The 22,615-nt window shown below is 38.4% G+C and overlaps 1 protein-coding gene across 2 annotated transcripts in view; it reads left to right on the top strand.

The window, feature by feature from the left end:
• stmA (Protein EFR3 homolog stmA) overlaps nucleotides 1–22,615 on the top strand; it is a 76,476-nt gene that overhangs the window by 47,238 nt on the left and 6,623 nt on the right. For both annotated transcript variants that reach the window (XM_071592953.1, XM_071592952.1), the window contains 7 exons: nucleotides 1,483–1,618; nucleotides 1,888–2,138; nucleotides 5,854–5,976; nucleotides 7,766–7,938; nucleotides 12,602–12,833; nucleotides 17,142–17,270; nucleotides 20,588–20,959. In XM_071592953.1, coding sequence (XP_071449054.1) covers nucleotides 1,483–1,618; nucleotides 1,888–2,138; nucleotides 5,854–5,976; nucleotides 7,766–7,938; nucleotides 12,602–12,833; nucleotides 17,142–17,270; nucleotides 20,588–20,959 — 1,416 coding nt within the window. The remainder of the gene's footprint in view (nucleotides 1–1,482; nucleotides 1,619–1,887; nucleotides 2,139–5,853; nucleotides 5,977–7,765; nucleotides 7,939–12,601; nucleotides 12,834–17,141; nucleotides 17,271–20,587; nucleotides 20,960–22,615) is intronic.

Genomic DNA, 22,615 nt, shown 5'->3' with positions numbered 1-22,615 from the left:
AGTTCACACTTCCACCTCTAGTGGTGCTCTGCACTGGCCCCCGCCATCTTCAAATACTTCACCTGAACCATTCTTATTACTGCTCTATTTTTTCTTTTTTTTAGGTGTATATGTATGAAACGAAGTAAATAGAGTTTTTTTTATTAAGTCTCATATGCATGAGTTTGAGAAAATTTTATGATTTCTGTCAAACCAGCTCATAATGATGCAAGTAGTGGGAAAACTGAGAATGAAATAGTGTGGGGTTCCACGTACATATGTTGGAAACTGAGGATATTTTATGGAACACGATAATAAGTGTAAAATGTGGGAAAACAAATCCTGATGATGCAAATACTGGGTTTGACTCTGCATTCATGATGGAAGTGTTTCATATAATATCATTTCCTGAAAAAAACTGAATGAGATGCTGTAATGTAATGTTTACTTTGTACAGTTGAACCTTGCTTAAATGCCCCTTGAATTTAAATTTTCACTTGATTAATGACATTTACTTCATATCTTTGGAATTTTTAAATCCCTGTAATGTGCTATTATCCCATGATTTGACTTTTTGAAATTTTTAAATATCAATCAATTAGTAACAATTGAAAAGCAGCAAGATTCCACCTGGCTTGCTTTTCTCTCAGCAAAGAACAATTAAGACTGTGGTCACGTGGATATATGTAAGCTTAAACATGAAATGTGTATGTTTTATTTTCCAAAAGCGTATTTCTTCATTCGAGGGTGCTGTTGTACCTAGGTATTGAAATACCTATATCTATGCCAAACTTTGTAATGTTTGAGGTTCAAATTGCTTTTAAATGGGACAATTTTGTTTAATGGCCCATGGGTTGAATGGGTGCTTACAATTCAGCAGATACCATAAAGATGTTAAGTTTGATGTTAATTAGCCAAATATTTCCACTACTTTATTATCATGAAGGCATAAAAATTTCTGTTAAATCCTGTGTTTATACTCATTCATGGACTTTCTCCTTTTTTTATGTCATGCACTTCGTAGTCAGTGGAATCAATTCCACTGTGAGGAAAGGAAATAAAAAAAATTGATGTGACACCTAGTGATTTATTTACTTCCATTATTATTTCTCTTCCCTTTTGGGAAATCATTTTTGAAATATACCATGAGAAGCTTGAGTACCTCAAATGATAAGGAGTACATATTTTCACAATGTACTTGTAAACACCTTGCTGATCATTATTTGAGATCCTTATTTGTTTGAAATTTAATTTTAATACATTTGCATGAAAGTTCTTTTGCACATCTTCACCAATTGGAATAAACGCTGCATGATTAATTTTATAGAGTGATGTATGAGATATCAAAAGTCGAGTGCTTAAGAATTTGAATGGATTAATCAATTAACTAGTTGTTTGAAAGGTTGCCTCTGAACATCTGAAATTTCCATTCTTTTAATCATAGGAAATTGTGCATTATTACGGCTCAAGCACTTTGATGAATGATGAATTATTATTTCCCAGGCACAATATTCATACACTGTTATTGAGACTCTGATGGCTCATTTGGACGACAACTCCAAAGCAAGCCCCAAGATCCGGACTAGTATTGCTGATGTACTTTCTAAGATAATTTCTATTGCGGCTGGGGAAAGCGTCGGTAAGTAATTACCCTTTAAGTAAACATTTTATCTTAGATAAATTTGTTTGTTACAATTAATTAATTTAAAATCTGTTGGGAATGATTGAATGAACCTTCTTTGTCACTGGTATTGCTCACTCAACTCCGTTCTGTGTCATTTATTGGTCATTGTGAATGGTTTACTTAATTCAACTGCTAGCAATATAATTTTGTTGAAATGTACAAAACGTTTATTGCCGAATATATTAAGTAGCCTGCTGTAAATTTGCTTAATAATGCTTTGATAGGTCCCTCTGTGCTGGAAATCATCAATTCCTTGTTGACACACTTGCGGCAGTCAGTGATGCGTGAGGTTCCCTCCCGAGTGGCTGAGGAGGGCAATGCTGGAGAAGATGAGTCTGTCGAGGGTGAAGGATACGAAGAGGTGGGGGGGGATGAGCGGCAATACCAAGAGGCCCTCATCAATGCCCTCGGAGAATTTGCCAATCACCTCCCTGACTACCAGAAGATTGAGATAATGATGTTCATTATGAGCAAGGTAATGATATTTATCCCCTATATCATAGTATTTATGTCTTTTCTTCCATTAATCTATTTTTTATCAAACTTTTACCAAAGAACTTTACAAAATGCTTTCACTTTTACTTTTTAAGTACATAGCTTTGTTTAACCCATCTCTAACGATTATTTTTGAGAATAGTGGAACCTTGCTTGGTGAGTATTTCACATGGTGAGTAATTCGTGCAATGAGCAAAAATATTTTGACCAAAAATGACTTCAGTAACTAGTGGCTTTCTTCATAACGAGTGACAAGGAGAGGGAAATTCATGGAGTGGTTGCACGCCTGCTACTTACTTTTGCTTTTAGCATGCATTCCGCTAGCACTTGAGTGTCTCATGTGATCACACATTTTTCCAAACTTGTGTTAAGGCATCAATAGTATTTTTTTGTGCAAATTTTTTAAAATGTCCCCGCAGAAAAATCTGCTGGAAGACGGGCATTAGGGATTAAAAATAACAGTGGAAATGAAAAGTGGGAACATGGGTTGAGTGTGGCTGATGTAGTACGCAACTCAACAATTGATTGACATCAAGGATTTGAATTTTCTTCAAGAACAAGGGCAAAGCTAAGGAGATGGATGCTTCAAAGAGAGTGATAGGAGTAACTACTCAATGGCTGGGTGTTCTCAACAATGTTGAAAAGTTGCTTCTCTTAAGGATGGAAAAAAATCAATTGTAAAGTAACAGTATGACTGAGAGTATATATTGTGAGAAGGGGAAAGTGAATGCATAAGCAAACCTATATTTGTGCATGTGACGGTAGAAGGGCCATTGCCCAACCACAACGCAATGAAAGGCTGTCTCACGCTGCTATTTTGCACCATGCAAGCGGTGATTTGAAAATCAAACCAATGCTTTTCTACCATTTAGAAACTCCACAAGGCTTCAAGAAGAGTAAAATCCAAAAGAGCAGGATAAATTTGAAGTGGAGGTCATTGAAAACTGATGCATAATTACATGAGAACAAAGCATAGACCTAATAAGGCAGTGGTGATGTGTGCCAGAAATTTGTTTAATGATAATGCTGAGTGGCATTTATCCAAAATTTTGAAGTGTGGGCAAAAAAGGAAGAAAGGAATTAGGTATGTTTCAGAAACTATTTATTTCGATTCTTTTTTGCTCTTGCAAATTGAGTTTGCATTCCTGGTTGCTTCATTCCGCAATAGAAGAGAAGATGAACATGATCCACAATCCTAAACAATTTATGCATTTGTATTTTTTTAAATCTAGCTCATAATTAATTTTTTTTCATGGAATGCATTATTATATTTTACATTAATTTGTGTGCAAAAAATTGTTTTGCTTAATGAGTGTTTTGCTTTACGAGAAAGGTTGAAGAGGGAATTATGTTCGTTGTACGAGGTTCTGCTGTATAAATATTGAAGCAGGTATGCTGCTGCTGGCAATATTAGAATGACTTTTTCACCTTGAGTAATTTCATTTCTCAGTACATATGTATGTCTTTAGTGAGACATGATATTAAATTGATACAAGTACAAAGATGTATTAGTTTTAGTTTCTTCAGTTATCGTTTTCAATAATGTTTTTGTTAAATGTATTAGCTTTATGAACTATTATACTAAAGGATATCTTTTATTTTAGTTGTTTAGTGCAGCATAAAATTCATTCGCCCATCTTTCCTACCTCCACCTGAGCTTCAATATTGAAGAATATATGTTACCATTATTCTCAGTTGCTCCCTAAGAGAGTCTCAAATACTAAGGTAAAATAATATCAGATACAATTTTAATGATATACATATTATACCCTTGTGAACTTCGTTTTGTTCGGTTCAGTTTTACGCCTAGGTAGGAAATTGCTACCAGAGTTCAATTTTTTTTTCAATTGTCAAACTGTGCATTCTCTGCCATCTTATGAAGTGTGCAGATTTTGCTGCCTATCAGTGAGTAAAATGTAAAAATTTTAGATTTTAATTTTTTGGAATGCATTTTTGGCATCGAAAACAGTCGGCAAGACGTGCGAAATAAGGTAAATTAATGCTCCAGATACACTAGTTGTCCAGTTGCTCTGTGTGTCACTCGCCTTTTGATTTTTTTTAAGATCATGTATTTAATGGGAAAATATGTGAGGGGGTGAACGTGAGTGTGATGAAGTACACATGCAGTAGAATGATTGACTGTAAAATAATGGACTGTCTCTGGGAAGAATGGAAAAAGTATGCCCTTGTGCTTGTTACTCAGCCTTTGTAAATAAATAACTAATGAATAATTCCATATTTTATAGAGTAACATGGCGGAGTCGATTCATTTTACTGAAATTAAATACAAATACTTTGTTAATAAGCAAATTGATTAATAATTTTTTCTGAGTTAAAAAGATAGCCATCATTAATTATTACCTAGCTCAAATAATAGAAAATCAAATTTAAAGTGACATCAGCAAATTTGGCTATTAATAAATTGACAGTTCTCGTCTCACTTCAGATTCTTCTTCCTTATGGCAGCAATTTTTTATCTGGGAGACGTACCACAAACCATCTGTGGTAACATTCCTAAATGCTCAATCCAGGTGGCATTTTAAAGCAAATCAAGCCTTAAGAACCAGATCTCACGAACAAATCATGTGATTCTTAAACCAGCAAAGGGTGGTGTGTATTAATTATGTTGTGAATATGATGTCTTATATGTACATTGTTCAAGCAGTCAGAAAATAAGGGTGGAGGAAAGAACACCAGCCTTATTTCAAAAATAATAATTTTTCTTCCCCTCTTGCCTAGCATTTAATTGAAAGTACCATATTTCCTTGCACATGAGATGCACCCCTATTTTTCGGGTTAGAATTTACGAATACTTGATGCAGAATAAGATCAAAGTATTAAAATGCTAGCACTCTATGTGAATAAAATGAATTGTTGCATAAAAAACCAAGCAGCTACGCATAAGTAAACCTTTCATTGTAGAATCCGAGAAATTCAACATCCCTGGGCCGAAATGCCTTTCAGTCCAGAGATTCTCCTTAATGAAAATAAAGGAAGATAGATGCTCTCGAGCACTTGGAAATTTTGAAAGACATTTGATGTACTTGTGAAGTCCTTAGCGAATGTCTGCAAACTTCCCACTCCCTTCCCCTCTCCTTACCTCGACCTTTCCTTTATTCATCGAGTGCGTGTGAGTGGAGGTCCCTGGCTTCTTATTTCCCCCCTCCCATTTCTTCCCCTCCTTATTTTCCTCACCCCCCGCATTCCCAAGATTCCCTCCCGGCCCTTCTCCTCATTGGTCCTCCTCTACAACCTCCAAGAATGACCCCTGCCCCATCCTCGAGGACCTTCTGCATGTAAATCACCTAAAGATGTTATCCAATGTGGAAACCCAGGTTCTGGTAAAATGAGAAATATTATTTGTGGAATGACCAAATTGATTGTCTCTCATTTTGGCAAAACTAGCAAATATGGATGCATTTCATAAGAGCAATCCTCATTTTTTAAACTTAAATCTTATTGGAAAGGACAAATTTAGCCTCTTTTGGTTTCTTTTTAGACTGAGTTTATCAAATGATATTTCCTTAAGCTGCAAAGGGTAGATTCTTTTAACCCTTTTACAAATTTGAATGAACCATTTGCAGCTTAAGGAAATATTATTTGATATAACAAGTCATTATCTGTTGTGAATGCTTTTTCTCGCGTGGTATGTACAAATTAAATTTGATGATTGTTCTCGTGGTCATTGGATGCAGGTTCCTCACACGGGGGCAGAGCAAGCACGGCAGCACCACCACCATCGCCACCACCACAGGCGAGGCTACACGGGCCCAGGCGATGCCCTCCTCCAGAACATCCTCCTCAAGTCCCTGCTCAAGGTGAGTCTGCACCTACCACTGCAAATGGCGCTCTCTCTCTCTTCTCTCTCCTTTCTGCTAAACAGTTTAGGAGCATATTAAATGACATAATGTGGATGGTGACTGATACACAATGCATTATCAGGATTCACTGTAACTACTTTCAAATGCTCAGCAATTCACTCCTCTTGCGTTGAATGTTGCTGGAAAAATGAAGAGAATTTCATGTATACCCTCCTTTTATATAGGCTCAAGTTCCTGGCGCCATTGCTCCGTTGTTGGGCATTTTAGAAAAAATGCAATGCTTTGGGTTCGTTTTCAATTACTTAATTGAAGGGCAGGAACCTCTTCCAGAATGTACTTATGTTCTGACTGTCTCCATGATTAAAATTGTTTGTTCTTTTTTTTTGAATGATGTGTTTTTGTGATTTATATTGATTGGCACATAAATCATGAACAGTAGTCATCACATCCCTGAGTCCTTGAAAACCAGGAATGAGAGAAAACTCGAAAAAATCCGGAAAATACTTTATACTGAGCAGTTAAACCTTGAATTTTGGAGATTATTTTTTTTCATTTTGCCCAAAACGTTGATAGTGGGCAGTAGAAGAGAAAATGTTTGTATTTTCTTTATTTGAAAAGGGTATGAATGACTACTCTAGCGATTTGTGAAACTAGCTGCTTTCTATGTTTTTGATACATTCTGCAGGACGGTAAAGAATATTACATCACGTGTGTGTATATTTGGAGGGAGTGGTTAAGCAGTGAATTGCGGCAACAGAGAGTCTTGCTCCAAAACAACTTCCTATGAACTGCTTCATTGTGATGCCGAGTAGCAATTGTTAGGTACTTATTTCTTTGATAGAGAACTATGGGGAATAAACACTCCATATTAGGATTGATTTTTTCTCTAATACAAGGCACCTATTAATATTCTCTTTAGTTATCCAGTAGGTAGAGAATATTTCCTGATTAATCAAAAGCATTTCCAACTCTTGTATCATTCTGTTTTTTAACAGTTAATCCTCAAGGAAATATCATTTCCTGTCAGGGTTGTGGTGACTTTCTATTCAAAGCCATAATGGGCTTGCATCAATAGTCATTCATATATTTGTATTTCCTGGAAGCTAGCAATAGAAAAAATGTTGTAGGTGGCATGTCAGTAAAGATGAAATGCACCAAAATGCTTGAAAAAGTCAAAAACTCCATTGGAGTACTCCAAATCTCCAAGTGAGGTAATTTCTTTCCTTTAATCAGGCTTTTTATTTGGTTTCATAGCATTTTTAAAACTATTGTTATTAATACAATATTAATTCGAGTAGTATTAATTATTATTAATAATCAATAGTTACTTATGGATGTCTCTGCTTCATGGGAAATTGTTTAATTATATGCATATGTAAATGAAGCCGTGTCTGTTGGATTAAATAAAGGGAATGAGGTGGTAATATGTTAGTTCAAAATTTTGAAAAAGGAATTTTTATCGGTCTAAAACCTGGAGAAATTGTGGGGAGTCCAAGACTGCTTGCTTGCTTGCGGGCAGCCCTCCACCATTCTTTTCTAAAAGCCTGTCCTTTCAAGAAGAATTTAGTCCTATGGACTAGAGATAGAATATTTTGCAACAGTCGGTGACGTCCACTGTTCTCTTATGCCCTTTCATCCCCTGGATGATGACTTTTATACTTTTAATTGTGTCGCTTGGGTTTTAATTGTTTATTTGGGTCCTCGACCATCTGCTCTTTGCACTGTCGCTAAAGCCCTGAGAGCAATGGGCTGGGTCATCTCCACTGTTTGATTTTTTTACCCTCAGGTGGGCACCAAGTATCGCACGCTGCACTTCAACACCACATTCCCCCTCTCGTTCCTTGAGCCCCTGCTGCGCATGTCGCTGGCCCCTGACCCCACCGTGCGCCTTCTTGTGCAACAGATCTTACACACATTGGTCGACAGGCATCACAACTTGGATAAACTACTGAAACCCACGTGAGTACAAGTATCTAAAAGTGTGCTTGGTACACAAATTGGTTTTTGGTTAATTTTCATTGAAATGTTTTGTAGTGGCTCTAATGGGAGGGAGCAGGTGGAGCAGTTAACCTATTTCACTAGTGTTTTGGACCAGAATGGTCAAAGTAGTACGGACATAATACATAGAATTACACTGGGCAAAGAGGCTTTCCAAGGAGGAGGGAATTGATGACAGGGACGTTTAGTAAGGATGCTAAGAAGAGGCTCGTTGAAACTTTGATGTGGAGCATGGCTATGTAGGGCACGGAAGCTGGATGATATGCGTAGATTGGAGACTTTTAAAATGTGAGTGTAGAGAAGATTAAGTGGAATCAAATGTGGAATTAGTAATGGGCATGTGGGAGAAATTCAAAGGAGGCAGAAAAGAAGAATTGAGAGCATTTTGATTGGCAATTGGATGTTGAAGACTGTGATATGTAGAGGGGGGAATGTTGGGCAATGGAGGAAGGGGTAAGAATGCAGTAGGATGGGCATATTGGAAATAATGAAGGGTGGAAGGAAGTATGTGGAATTGAAGGCGGTGTTTGGTAGGAGAGACAAGGGAACTGTTGCTGTGCCATTTGATGGCTCATGCCCATCCAAAACATACCCCAACTGGTGGATTACCAATGGTGATAATTCTAATGGGGTGACCTCACACACAGGAGAATTGGGGTAGGTAATTATTATTCACAAGTTCCTTATTCATTTGGGACCTTCTACCCCTTAAATGTAATACTATAATTCAGAACCGTAAAACCGCCAGCCAAAATAGAAAAAAAATGTATTTTGATGTGGCATCCATGTCAAAGTCAAGGTAAGGCTCAAACCTAATGCCTTTCAATGTACCTAACCTTTGGCCTTGTGCCAGTAGGTCACTCAACAGATAAAATCAGGGAATGGATTGAACTTTTGGATTTTTGGAAAATATGATGGTGATAATCCTTATAGTTCTGAGGCCATTACACATTTGGTCCAGTCCATCATGTGTGCAGGTATGTTTAGAACCCATGTGCTCCAGTATTACCTTTGATATATGCAAAGGGAGGACTCAATAGAAGTAACTTATCCCATTTGAAACATTTGGGATGAACATTTGAGGACAATTAGGGAATAGAAGCATGGAGAATGGGTGACCTCCCTTTTGTGGGTCCTCCCGCAAAGGACTCTTTTGCATGGGTTGATACCCATCTGTGCGTAGGAAATTTCCTGGGAGAAAAACTTTCTCACCATTTAGAATTTTTTATTTAAAATATTTTGAATATAATCAGTCTGGTGAAAAACAATATTTACTCAATATTTTTCCAGACTTTAAACAGAATTTACCGTTCTAGGCATCATTTTTTAAAACTAGAGTGAACTCCCAGTTGAGCAAGTAGAGCATATAATAAGTAATGTCCAAGATTCAGTTTACTACTCTAATTCACAGGTTAAGTAAATCAGTAAGAGGCATGACTTATATATTACACCCATAGTAGTCATTCGATGTTGCAAGTGATTAAAGATCTGCATAAATATGGAAACAATTGAATTGAATCCGTAGTTAATGGTCAAGTGCACACTTTTACCTCCGTAATGTTCTTTCTTTTCGTGACCTGATTGTTTTCCATGGGACTTCATTTCTATCACTCCGTGGCACCATATTACCTGTAAATAAATTTTGATTAAAATTCTGCGCATAAAATCTGCCCTATTTGATTGGTATTGTCAAAACAGATGGGCAGCGGGGTTAGGGTGAAAGTGCAGTGGATTTTCATGTGCATGTTTTTTGAAGGGATCCACAATTATGAATGTTTTAATGGGGAACACATGGAAAACCAGCTTTAATCCTCTATGGCAAGTTGCTGTTATAATACAAGTAAAGTAGAATAACTTAAGGGTGGGTTTTCATTTGTGATGGCATATGATAAAACCACCCATTTCATCAGTATTATGAAATATATATCTCTCATTTTGTGTAAATATTTCCTTCATGCCTGATTTTTGATGATTTATAAATCACTGCTCTACTTATATTAAATGTTCCAAGTATTTTATACATGAATTCAATTTTTTTACTTAGTCCTTCTATACAATTAAATGATTCATGTTGCAGTTTATTTGACACTCATAAAGACTGAAGTATAAATCTTATAAAACGTCAGTGATGTGTGCATCATACCATTAACTCATATCTTGGAAGTCCTACAAACATTTTAATTATACATGTAACAATTTTTGGCAAATATTTGCAATATGATGGTTTTGGTAAAGCATAGTAATTATTAATTGGAAGAATTTTTTATTATAGCATTCAAAGTAGTAAATAAACTATCATAGGTAGTTTTGGAGAAGGTTTTTTTGATATCCTCTTGAGGCGAGCAAACAACTCTTTAGGTTCGCGGGGATGTAGGTGGAATGCCTCTGTGATGAGCAGTTGTCTGTTTTTTTCCTTGGTATATTTCCCTGGGTTTTTGTAAAACTTGAAAAAGATTCATTCATTCTGTTTGCGTTTGTGTCAGTGATAATTTAACCAGAACTATCATATACATATGGAATTGAGCAAGGTACCATTTTGTTAATTACCTTGTTTATTATATTCCACACTTCTTTAGTTTTATTATTGGCTACAAGTGGCTTATGGTCATCGTGTGATCTCATTTTTGCCCGATGAGGAGACTATGAGGCCTGTTCAAAAAGTTCCTGAACTTTATTACAAAAAATATTTCATTAACATATTATCGATCAGGATCCTCTTCAGAGTTGTCTCCTCCTCCCCAACGTATACACTTATCCCAACGGCGTTTCCACTTTTTGAAACAGTCCTCTACTGTCAAACAGTCTACGGGAAATGCTGTTGCATCAACCAATGATTTTCTAAATGCCACCCCTCCCAGAATAAAGCAATATTGTATTCATTGGTTTATCTCCTTTTACATCGATCACCTATTCCTGTAGTTGAGAACTCATCAACAGATCTCTCCAAGCCAATGGTTAAAATGCTGCCATCAGTGGCCATATCTGGGAGAAGAAACAAAAAGAACTCTACCCTCACCTATCCAAACAACCTGGGGATCGAGATGGTGCGGGGGCTAACGTACTGGCTTCCCACCCTGAGGGCGCGGGTTCAAATCCCGGCGGTGTTGAATATTTTTCAGAGGTATCTCGATCCCTACTTGAGGTGCTTTGTGGAGGGCACTTTGAGTGAGTACGGCGTCCGTCGGATGGGACGTTAAGCTGCGGACCCCTTGGCGCCTTTCGTAAAGAGTAGGCTAATGCCGACGCCGGGTTTCTCTCCACCCTTCATCCTTTCCTGTCCATCCCCTATGGCGCAAATGACCTTAGCTGTCGGTCGCCTCCCCTAAAAACTACTAACTACTAACCAAACAACCTTCAGGTTAATTACTGTGGGAAACGTAATTTAACTTGTGATTACTCACATGGTGTTGATTCCATTTTCTGTGACTTTTCATCCCAAAGTATGTGGAGCAAACCTCCGTTCTGAGATAGAACCCTGTGCGGAACAGGCTAAGTATCCCCCAAACCTTTAGATTAGCTATCAGGCATGAAACTCACTGAAGTATCCAGGGTCCTGTTACATTATACAGGGTTTGTCCGGAAAATAAGTGTACTGATTTTTTCCCGCCGCTCCAGGCGCGCCCAGCACCGCTCTGACGGGCTGCGATTGGAGGGGGGTATGTTGGCAAGCGACGCTGAAAAAGGCAGTCGGCTCTGAGCTGTGGTGTAGTGAGGAGCTCTGTTAACGCGAACCTCCACGCTCGACCCACGTCACGGAACGCGATGCCGAAGTTTTTGGAGCAGCGTTATTCCATCAAATTTGCGGTAAAGCTTGGGAAATCGTCTACCGAAACTGTCGGTGTGATTAACCAGGGTTACGGGGAGTCAGCCATGTCCAGAAACATGATCTTTCGGTGGCACAAGATGTTCGTGGAGGGCAGAGAAGAGGTCGACGACGAACCACGGCCTGGACGCCCATCAACGACACTCACCGACGAAAATGTGCGAAAAGTTCGCGATGTACTGAACTCTGATCGTCGTCTTAGTGTTCGGATGATAGCAGAGCAGTGTAATGTGCCAAAAACAGTAGTGCACGAGATTATTAGGGAGCAATTATAGATGCGAAAAATTTGTGCAAAGTTGGTGCCGAAAGTGCTCAGTGATGATCAAAGACTCAATCGTTTGGAAATCGCGACACAACTTACGGATCACTGCAAAAATGGACTTGGCATCACCGGACTTCTTTCTGTTCCCGAAGATAAAGAGGAGTTTGAAAGGAACGCGATACGGGACTTTGGACGCCGTCAAAGAGGCCGTGACGACGTGTCTTCGAGAGGTTCCCGATGATGCCTTCGCGGGAGCGTTCCAGGAATGGGAACGCCGCTGGAACAAGTGTATCGACTCACAAGGGTCCTATTTTGAGGAATATTACCTTAATATATGTAAAAGTGTAATAAATTTTTTTTCCTGAGCTCAGTACACTTATTTTCCGGACGAACCCTGTAGTTCTAATATAATTTTGAATGTATTTCTCTTTCCAAAGTGATATTGTCCTTTTTAGTGGATTCTCTGTGGTATCTTAATGAACTGAATGTACTTCTACTTCAGCAACTTGGTTTTTAATGACATGTCCTTACTATTGCAGCATCAATGTGGCTGACTTGGACTTGACCCTTGAGAAGTGCTCTCGGCCAGACATAATCTTTGCAAGAAAGCATGGACCAGCAATGCACTCGAGCCTTCATGAGAGCCTCGAACAGCCTGGCAACACGGCTGCTAATGTTGAAGCAGTTTACACCACTGTTGCTTTGATGTGCACTGAGCTTGCGTGTGAAGATACCGTTGCGGACTTCCTCCGGCTTCTGATTAGTGTGCAGGTAAGGCCAGCAGAGAGCTTTGTGACATTTTGTATGCACTGCGTGGATGTGTGTTAGATTTTAACATTACTAATTAAGACAATGAGCGACAGCATAAAGTGGAACATTGCTCTTATAACCAATTCAGTGCTGGATGCATACAAATGTGTCGAGGTATTAGTTATTCTGAGCATTGGCTCCATAATCCATCAATCCACTATCCAAATTCTCTGCATCCACCTTTCCTGTCTCCTTATGATATCTCCCAGCAATCCCCTCAACTTAACCAGCACTTCCTCATTTGTTTTCCCATCTGTCCGCTTCACCTTCTTCATCCTTCTCCACACCCACATTTCAAAAGCCTCCAATCTACGCCTATCATCCTACTTCAATTTTTCCACGTCATACATAACGATGGCTGACCACCAGACAGTCCCGGGTTCGATTCCCGGGTAAGGCACTCTGGGCACCTTCAGCTCCTCCGAAGCTATGCGATTTTTCGGGTACCAGGTCTTCCTGGGAAACCATAACCGGCACAGGGAAAGGAACTGGCCCCCCTACCCTGATGTGTGAATTTCACACGCCGTCGGGCTTAGTACTGGGTGAACCTCTACCATCACCTACCAAACCGACCTTCGGGTTGATTACGATGTTTTACATAACGATGCTCCATATCAAAGGTTTAACAAGCCTTTTCTTAACATCCTTACTAAGCACCAATTCCCTTCTCTGTGAAAGCTTCTTTGCCTAAAGCAATTCCTTTTGGCTTACCTCCCTGCTACTTTGACCATTTTAATCCAAAACACTTTGAAGATAGGTAAAATGTCCGACCTGGTCTTGTTTTTGACGTCCGGTTTTAATGCTGAATGCCTTCCTCTTCCAAAAAAATTTCATTTCCATTATTTGTTTACATTGGTTCTCACCCCTTATTTATCGTGCTGATTTTGTGATATGCTAGGCAGTGATTTTACCCCTTTGCTGACTGACTAACTGAAGGTTGGTTATCTCGTAACTGATTTTATGAATTTCCCACCACTCTTCATCATTGTCTTCAGTTTTTCCCATAGGTCTTTGCCATTACCACCTATCCATTGAATGTGTACATTAAACAGCAGAGGTGATAATGGATACCTCTGTCCTACCCATTTTCCTGATGCTACCCATCCTGACTCCCCATCCACCACTTGCACTGAGCAGGCTATGATATGTACAGGTTGCGAATTAGTCTCCTGTCCTTCCAGTCTATTCCTATTATCTGCAATGTATTTATTAGTTTTTTCAAATTCACTATCAAATGCGATCTTGAAGTCCACGTAAGGAACATACAATCCTGATTGTGTTCTACATTCCTCTCTATTAGTTATCTCATTACTGCAATGGAATCCATCCCTTCCTTAAAACAAATTGATCATACTCTAATTAATCATTTGCCCTTGTTCTCATCCTTCTTATTGATGATCCCAAGAACCACCTTAACTACAGGCAAAGTCAGACTTATTATTCTCTAGTCCTCTTCTACATTTCCCTTTTTTATGATGGGAACAATTAATGATCTAATGGAATCTTCTAATTCACTTCCTCCCTCATCAATGCTACAAATTAGCCCCTAAAAACTCTTCCTCCCATCTTTTATTTAACCCTTCAGTATTCACTGAAATGTTATATTTTCTCACAGCCGTATTTGATTTCAATTCCCTTAATGCCCATTCTATCTTGTACTCAAGTACTGTATTTCCTGGCCCATTAGACACTCTGATTTTTTCCCGTCAGAATTTATGAAAAATACTTGCGTAAAACAAAAAACAAAATTATTTTCATAGTAACACTTAATGCAAAGAAAATTGAAAATATACATTTGAAAATTAGTTGATGAAACATTTAAATGTTTATTCATTGCAGAATCCAAGAAAATCATTATCACTGCTGCTAAATTGTTTACGCAGTTATTTTCACTGGTTTTTTTCGCTCACCTCTTACTTACTTACAATGTCATCTTTACTTCCATTTAGTGCATTGCTAATTTAATTTTTTTTTCAATTTTAAAAAGAAATTATGATAGTCTTGCTTTTAATTTTTCAGCCAGACTCTTTTGATCGCAAACACTAGAAATTGATGGTCGTTTCATTCTTCCAGTCAGTATACCATCTTGAGTTTGTACCTTGTAACCTTTTTTTCATATTCAAGTGGTACTTACAGTGGAAGTTTTGACCATTTAGGATCTCGTGAATGTAAGTTTTTCTGCTCATCTGCATTTACTAAATCCACCTCCTGCTCCCTCTATTCTCATTTCATCTTGTATTTTTATGGGACCCTTAGTTTCTATTATTATTTTGATACTATCAAGATTTATATTGAAAGCAACCATTTTCTCTGCCTTTATAATACTCTCATACTACTTAAGGTTGACTGCTTGTAGACTCTTTGAGTTCATCAGGAGTGATACAATGTACATAAGTAATTGTATTAGCAGAGGGGTGACATCCTCATTACCCCTATGGATATTTTTTCGCTCCAGCACCATATTTGAGATGAAACTGAACAAGCTACATTGTGTACATTTATTATTTTATTGGAAAGTTTTTAGATATCCTTTCAGTGTAAGTTTACGGCTCTGTTGCTTACTGCTGACTCAAAACAGTGATATCACCAAAATTTGTAATAAAATCAACCATTTTCTATGCCTGATGTGGGAAAAAACACTAAATGGTAACTATTTTTCCCGCAAATCAGCTTGTCTCTTAGATGTAGAGGTAATACCCTTAATACCACTGTAGGCCCATAAGACACCGGCTGATTTTAGAGTAAAAAAAGTGCCCTTTATGGACAGGGAAATACGATATGTCTGGACCTAAGCAATCGCCATCTATTCCATATTCTCTTTCTATTTTTAAACTCACTGTCCTAATATCTTTATATTGATCCGCTATCTATATTCTTAAATATACAGAGGATTATCTCTTAAATCTTTGAAGTTTCAATTGGTAATTTCCTGGTCATAGCTTTAGTAGGATTTCCCATTTTTACTTCCCAGTAGATCTTTCACCTTTCTGCACTGTGCACCCATTTCAACCTTCCTCTGTTCGCTACCCATGTATCTCCTGCATGTCTCATCATTCTTCTTTTGCCCTATCCCGCATCGCTTAATATTTTATCCGTTTGTTCTTCCCTTTGCCTAATTCTGAGTTTACATTTACAATCCCCTTTTCTCATCCATCTTCTCAGTCATCTTGTCTGCCATCCATTATTCCTTGCACTTTTCTTATTAACTAACCAATTGCTTCTTTTGTTGGTATTTGGTATCCCTTTCTTGATATCTTCCTTTTGCTGTACCTTTACTCACTTATAAATATTTCTTGTGCCTCCTTGCGTTCCTTTCTCTTCACCCGAGATAATTGCTCTGCATCAAATTTCCTTATCTTTTTCTCCTGTTTAATTGCCATGTATCTGACTGCACTCTTGGGACTTGGGACTAAATTTTAATCTGGATCTGAATCTTAATCTACTCCTGTAAAACTGTTCTTATTGATCATGATGTTCCTAAATCTGTGCCTAATGATATATTTCTGAATACCTGGGCATTCTCTGTGTATACGTACACCTGTTTTGTTGTTCTAAATTTTTAAACCCTATCTCCTGAAGAACTCTATTTGCTTTTTACCCACAGACATTCATTGTTTGTTAACTCTTAAATTCCTTATTGCCATCTTTCCCTTTGCCCACCATCACTTTCCAATAACACCACTATCAAATGTTTCCTTCCAGGAACGCATCCTTAATTTATCGTGTATCCTGCCTATGACCTCCTCCATATGATCATTTGTTTGCTTGTAGACCTGAATAATGACAAAATTCTATGCTTCAGCTTCTTCTTCCTTAAGTAATATTGTCTCTCTTACCTGCACTATATTTACTGTTCTTCATCTGACCTTTTTATTCAATAATATTGCCACCACGAGCTGGCTCTCATACCCCCAGTTGTATATTACTATATGAACATGTTTACAATCTAGATGAAACAGATGTATGAATGTGGGAGAGGTGAAAGAAGTGTGGAAGGATAGAGCCGTGTGAAGGAGATGAGTGAAAGGGGGCAAGTTGAATGAGATAACTTGAAACCAAACTTCAGGATTATGTCTTCTCTCAAAGGGAATGGCATGAGGGAATAGGAATATTTTTGTGAGTTTGATTTATATTTCACAGTTCTGTGATGAATGCAGTGTGTTGGAGTATCATTAGATATTACTGTTGAATGATCAATGCTCTCTGTGGGAGCGTCAATTTTGGTCTTTTCTGTGGTTTATCCTCTTCCCTTTTTTCTGCCCTTCTCAGGATACCGCACTGACCAACGCAACACTGAGCACTGTCCACAAGTACTACTTGCATTCAATCGTCATGAGCCTCTTTATCCTTGTGGCCCATGCTGTTCCCATTCCGCCCATCATGGAGTATGCCCACAAAGTGAGTCTTTAGAAGTGTAATTTTTCTTATCCTGACTGCATTTTCTGTGTGTTCTCCTCATTTTGAGTTAATTGAAATAGCCACTGAAATGGATCCTGTAATTGTGAGATGGGTGTGCTGCATTAAGCATTTTTAATTAAACTATGCTGTGGGTATTTGATTTAAGTGAGTTGCAATTTTACGATTACCATGTTTACACAGATGTTGAATCACTCGTAATATTCAGCTTCCAGTGTGGTTGCCCTGTGTTGGACCCACTATTACTGATTTATTTTAAATATAAATCATAAGCTAGTGAACTTTACTTTTGGTATTACTGAGATTCTTGTTTTATATTATGCTCATATGATATCAGTCTTCCATGGTAGTAGTTATAAAGCAATAATGATTTTACATTTATTAAATTTTGTTTGGTCCTTAACTTTTAGACTCTCCATTAAAGGGATGACTCATTTTAAAGGTTTGAATTCAGACAAACTTTTAAGTGAGGGTTCTATTGTTGTTTTATCTTTGGAGAGTCGAAAATTAATACTGGCTGCTAATTGAATGCTAAAATCAATGAATATGGCATCAATACACCTTAGAAATTGATGAGTATTATATTGAAAAACCTCACATCCAAGTGCTTCAGCATTTCAGTGAATAGTCTTTGGACTGGGCAAGGTGGAGTGCGTTTATCCTTCAAGTAATATCCAAAAATTGCCTGAACCATGAATTCAAAGTGGGCAGCATACCATTCAGTGTTTTTACATATTTTTTTGGCTATCAGTTCTGAGAAATTGTTTTGGGCTGGGCTTAAGTGAGAGTCCTGGGGGAAAAAAAATGGGTAAACTTCAAGTGCACCCAAGCTTTCATTAGAACAAACTACTTTTTATCAGGGCCTTGTGAAGCTGGTCAGGGTGACCTAATTCTCAAGTATGCTCTGAATATTTTGAAAATAACATGATTAAAAACAAGACAGGATATTTAACATTGGCAATAATCAAATGGAATTATTCTTTTAATCATACCTGCAGCTATTGCATTGCATAATTTATAAATAGAATGAAAGTTACCCTTCAAATCCTCATTTTATTACACATTTATGAAGGATATGGTTGGAGCAGGAAATGAGGGTTTAATCTGTGTTTTGTTATTTGAAAAATATTCATGAAAGATGAGTAAAAGGTGTTGATGGTCGTCAATGTGAAGTCAACATGGTCAACATTGATGTTGTGGGTCGTCAATGTGAAGATTGATGTGATGCCATCCTTCACTCATTGCTTGTAGCCCCTTTGTGTCTATGAAGTTTGTTCTCTCTGGTGTAACTTTATGGAATGTACGCAACATATTAAAATTGAAGTCAGTAAATTTGTAATTCCACCCACGCTTAATTTAGAACACAAACAAGGTTTGAACATTGGATGCCTGATGATGACGTCAAGTGTTGAAATCTAGGTTTTGTTCTAAATACAGTTTGTGGAATTACAAAGTTACTCATTTCATTTCAATCTGTGGACAAGTATTTCTTTTCAGTGATTCTTATCATTGTTTCTAAATATCTAATCCAGGGCCTTCCTCTGTGGGTCTTAAAAAAGGTTTTCAGACTTATTCTTATAAGTCTGAGGGGGAATATTGAGAAACTGGGTCCAGTGGCGTTGTGGCTCAAATATGCACATTAGTGGTGTTTCAGTTTAAGGAAAGGACGACAAATTGCAGAAAGTCTAGGTTTTACTGATTCCACAGCATCAAATGTCCATCAGAATTGATTAACTCAAAACTATATGTGATTTTAGCCACAAAGGTGTATCAAGACATACTTCCTTGTGATAACTTGTGATTTCATGTTTAAAATGTTAATATGGCTGTCCTGGACTAGCATGATATGTATGTACATACAAGGGGGTACTCAAAAATCACCAGGATTATATTTTTTAGAGCTATGTACTTATTTCTTTTACAAAACAACCTTATCACATTCAAAGCACTGTCCGTTACACTCAATACGTTTGTCAAATCTGCGATTCTATTCCTGGAAATATTTTTCAAACTCATCTGTTTTGATGCCCAACGGTTCCTGCCTCATTTTTTTTCTTTACCCACGGAGCAAGAAAAAAACTTGGAAAATAAATCTGGGTCAATTCGGAGATGATCTTTCAATGCACGGCAAGTTTCAATTCGATTCTCTTTCTACTGTTCAGTCTGGACCCGAGGCATGAATTTTGCAGTGAACCTTCTCATCTTCAAATCTTCGGACAAAATCCCGTGAGCCGTGCTCCCCATGTTACTCCAGATAACTTGGTAATCTCTTCAATCGTCCATTGTTGGCCATCAAGCACGATTGCACAAACTCTTTCAACGTTTGTGTCAATGCTAGAAGTTGATGGACGTCCTGAACGAGGTTTGTCATCAAGTGAGTTTTCACCTACTCCTAAATGAGAAAACCATTTATACACTTTCGTTATTCTCATAGCACAAACCTAGCAAGCTGTTTCTAACCCCATAATAATTTCTGTGGCGTTTTTCCAAAGCAGGAAGCAGAATTTTACAGCGGCACACTGTTAACTTAAGACCACCATGGCGAAAAACAAGGAGCAAGCGAAACTGGTTTTACAAAACAAATTGTCGGGGCATTCCTAGATGACAGCAATGTCTTCCTAGAACTCGTAATGAGTTGTGTTACCTGGTAGAAGAAATGCGTATGGCATAAGCTCCACCAAGCATTGAACTATTCTGGTTATTTTTAGGTACCCCCTTGTATGTACATATCACGCTAGTCCAGGACTGCCATAAACATTTTTAACATGAAATGACAAGCTTATATGCAGTGTGGTTTGACAGATTTTTTAGTAGAGTGTAATGCCTCCCAACGCCATAGTTTTCCAAGAGAATCTATAGTCAGAGCAAATACTGGAGGGCTGGCTCTCATGTGTTGCATATTGTCTCAAAAGGCTTCATGCCTTGAGTTCTTGTACCTAATGCAATTCTCAGTTTGCTTCTTCCTGCAGTTTGCACCTTTTTCCTTTATTCTTTGACACCATAAAAGAGAAGTTTCGCTGTATGAGGCATTCCTCGAGGCAGTGGGAACCACTTAACCAGAAATGTATTCAAATCTTTTTAAACTTGTGCCTATTGGCACTGTAAGTGACAGACACAAGTAAGTGCTACTGAGCAGAAATAAGCAGTTACATCTGTAGTCACAACCTGGTTTCCCTCTGAGTTTAGGATGTGATGGCTAAAGAAATGTGATGACTGATATTTGGGGTTAAGAAGTGCATGTGATTACCATGCGCATTTTGCCGGAATTGTGTGTGAGGAGGGCATCATGTCTTTCGCAGGTGGCGACGTCTCGGGAGGAGAAGGCTCCGCATCTGCTGCCCCCCCTCCTGGAGAACTACAGCGAGGTGATTGTGGATGAGGTTGAGTCTTCGTCCTCTTCTGACACAAAGAGTGGCGCGACCATCTCCCCCGAGCTCCTCCTTGACCAGGCACAGCTGGCTGAACACCTCATCGGTGCTGGGTTTGACCCTGCCCGACTTCACCAGGCACCGTCGTATCCTGGTCTCCCACGCCACTCGTGGGTGGACTCGAGTGCTGCCATGGCGGCAGCTGCCTCCACAGGGATTCGGTCTTCGTCATCCGTGGGAGCGGACCTCAATTCCCTCTCTGCAGATGCGGACAGCACTGCCTCATCTCCCGGAATGCAGAGGGTGAGTGAAGGGCACTGGCGTTCAGTTTGGGCGCCCTCTAGTCCTCTCTCCTCTGGAACCACCCTCTGCCTTTGCTCGCTGACTGCTCACACCTCGCAGTAGGGAATGATAATGAAAATGTTTATTGTTTCTTGTGAAACATGTTTGTAACAAGTGCAGAACATGCCGTATTGTCTGCTCATATCCTTTGCAGACATTACAGAGTGGATGTTACTTAGTCGGCTGATATCTCAAAAAATTAAAAATATGGGTAAGTGTATGGAGTGAAAACCCAAAACCAGAGTCGGGAGCAGTGACAAAAGTATTTTCGTGGAGTTATTTATAAAGAAAAGCATTTACGTAGAACGGGACATGAATTCATTAACTGTATAGCATTAATGATCACAAAGGAATTGATTTAGTTTAGACATGAAGAACAAAAGATTAACTATTTCCCTCAATTTTCTCGGTAGTACTTCCAAGAATTTCACACCAGCATATCTAGGGTTCTTAGCAAACATGTTTGGGTTTTGCGCAGTTTTTCTAAAGTCGCCACAGTCTCTTTTGCTATACCTACCTCGTATGTACATCGACATTAGTTTTCGGAGTGAACATGGCTTTGTTTAGCTGTGAAGAGATTGTAGTATGGGATATATGCAAACGGAGAGGAGTTAGAATGTTGAATCTTTTAAAGTAATGTCTAAAACTGCTTGCCCTTGGGCCTTTTCGTTGGATTCTTTCTGCCCAATTTTTTAGTCTAAAGAGGCACATGAAGGAATGGAAGGGGAGTGATGCCATTCTATTGCTATTGCTTTGGAAGAGGTGTCCGGTGTCTGTTCCTTTGAAATGGCCTCTCATCTGCGGGAACGAAATGTTGGCTGAATTCCCAGATATTTTGCTTGCTCACACATGTGAATATATCGCTTGGAAACAAAGTCTCCTTTCGGGAGTGTGCACGATATGAAATGAGTGTGTCACCTGATGGTATCTTTGTTGCATTTTGTTCTCATCTTGAGAAAAGTACTTCACGGGTAGTTTGTGCGATGGAATTGGTGCGCCTACCCTGATGGACCCACACTAATCTTACGCTCAAAGGCAAGTCGGTGAAGACATATGGTGCCTGGCTACATATATGTATTTGAATCTCTAAAAATGCAAACATTAAGTATGCAGATTATTGCTGACAATATGTGACGGGTAATAGATGAACGAAAGGCATTTAAAGGTGAAATAATGAGTCGGTCTTCAAATCAGAAATGGAAAATATTGTAAAACCATCGAAAATCACTTAACTACCCATTAAGACCATTAAAAAGGAGCATTAGATTTGTAAATAATATTATTAGTGTAATATTTCCAAAAATATAGCAGTTAATGTCCTGAAAATGTTATGGATTTAGATAATGCAAAAGGTAAAACATACAAATCACCTAAGATGGGCGAATTATGTGAATTCTGCTTTATATATACAATGTGACGGATGTATGAAAGGTTTAATAGCATCAAAATAATGATTATGAAAATAATCAGAAATGGCCCTTGGCCCTGCATGTCGGGAAACACTCGTGTCCTAAACATATATAGTATGTGGTACTTACTTCTATTTCTACGTGGTACCCTGAAAGGCGCTTTGAGGTAATGCCACTTACAATGCAGCATCGCTTATGATCACTTATT

The sequence above is a fragment of the Hetaerina americana genome, unplaced genomic scaffold (genome assembly GCF_022747635.1).
Source record: "Hetaerina americana unplaced genomic scaffold, ioHetAmer1.1.p SCAF_5, whole genome shotgun sequence".
NCBI classification, from domain to species: Eukaryota; Metazoa; Arthropoda; class Insecta; order Odonata; family Calopterygidae; genus Hetaerina; species Hetaerina americana.
The sequence above is the reverse complement of the archived record's forward strand: the minus strand, read 5'-3'. Positions and strand labels throughout refer to the sequence as shown.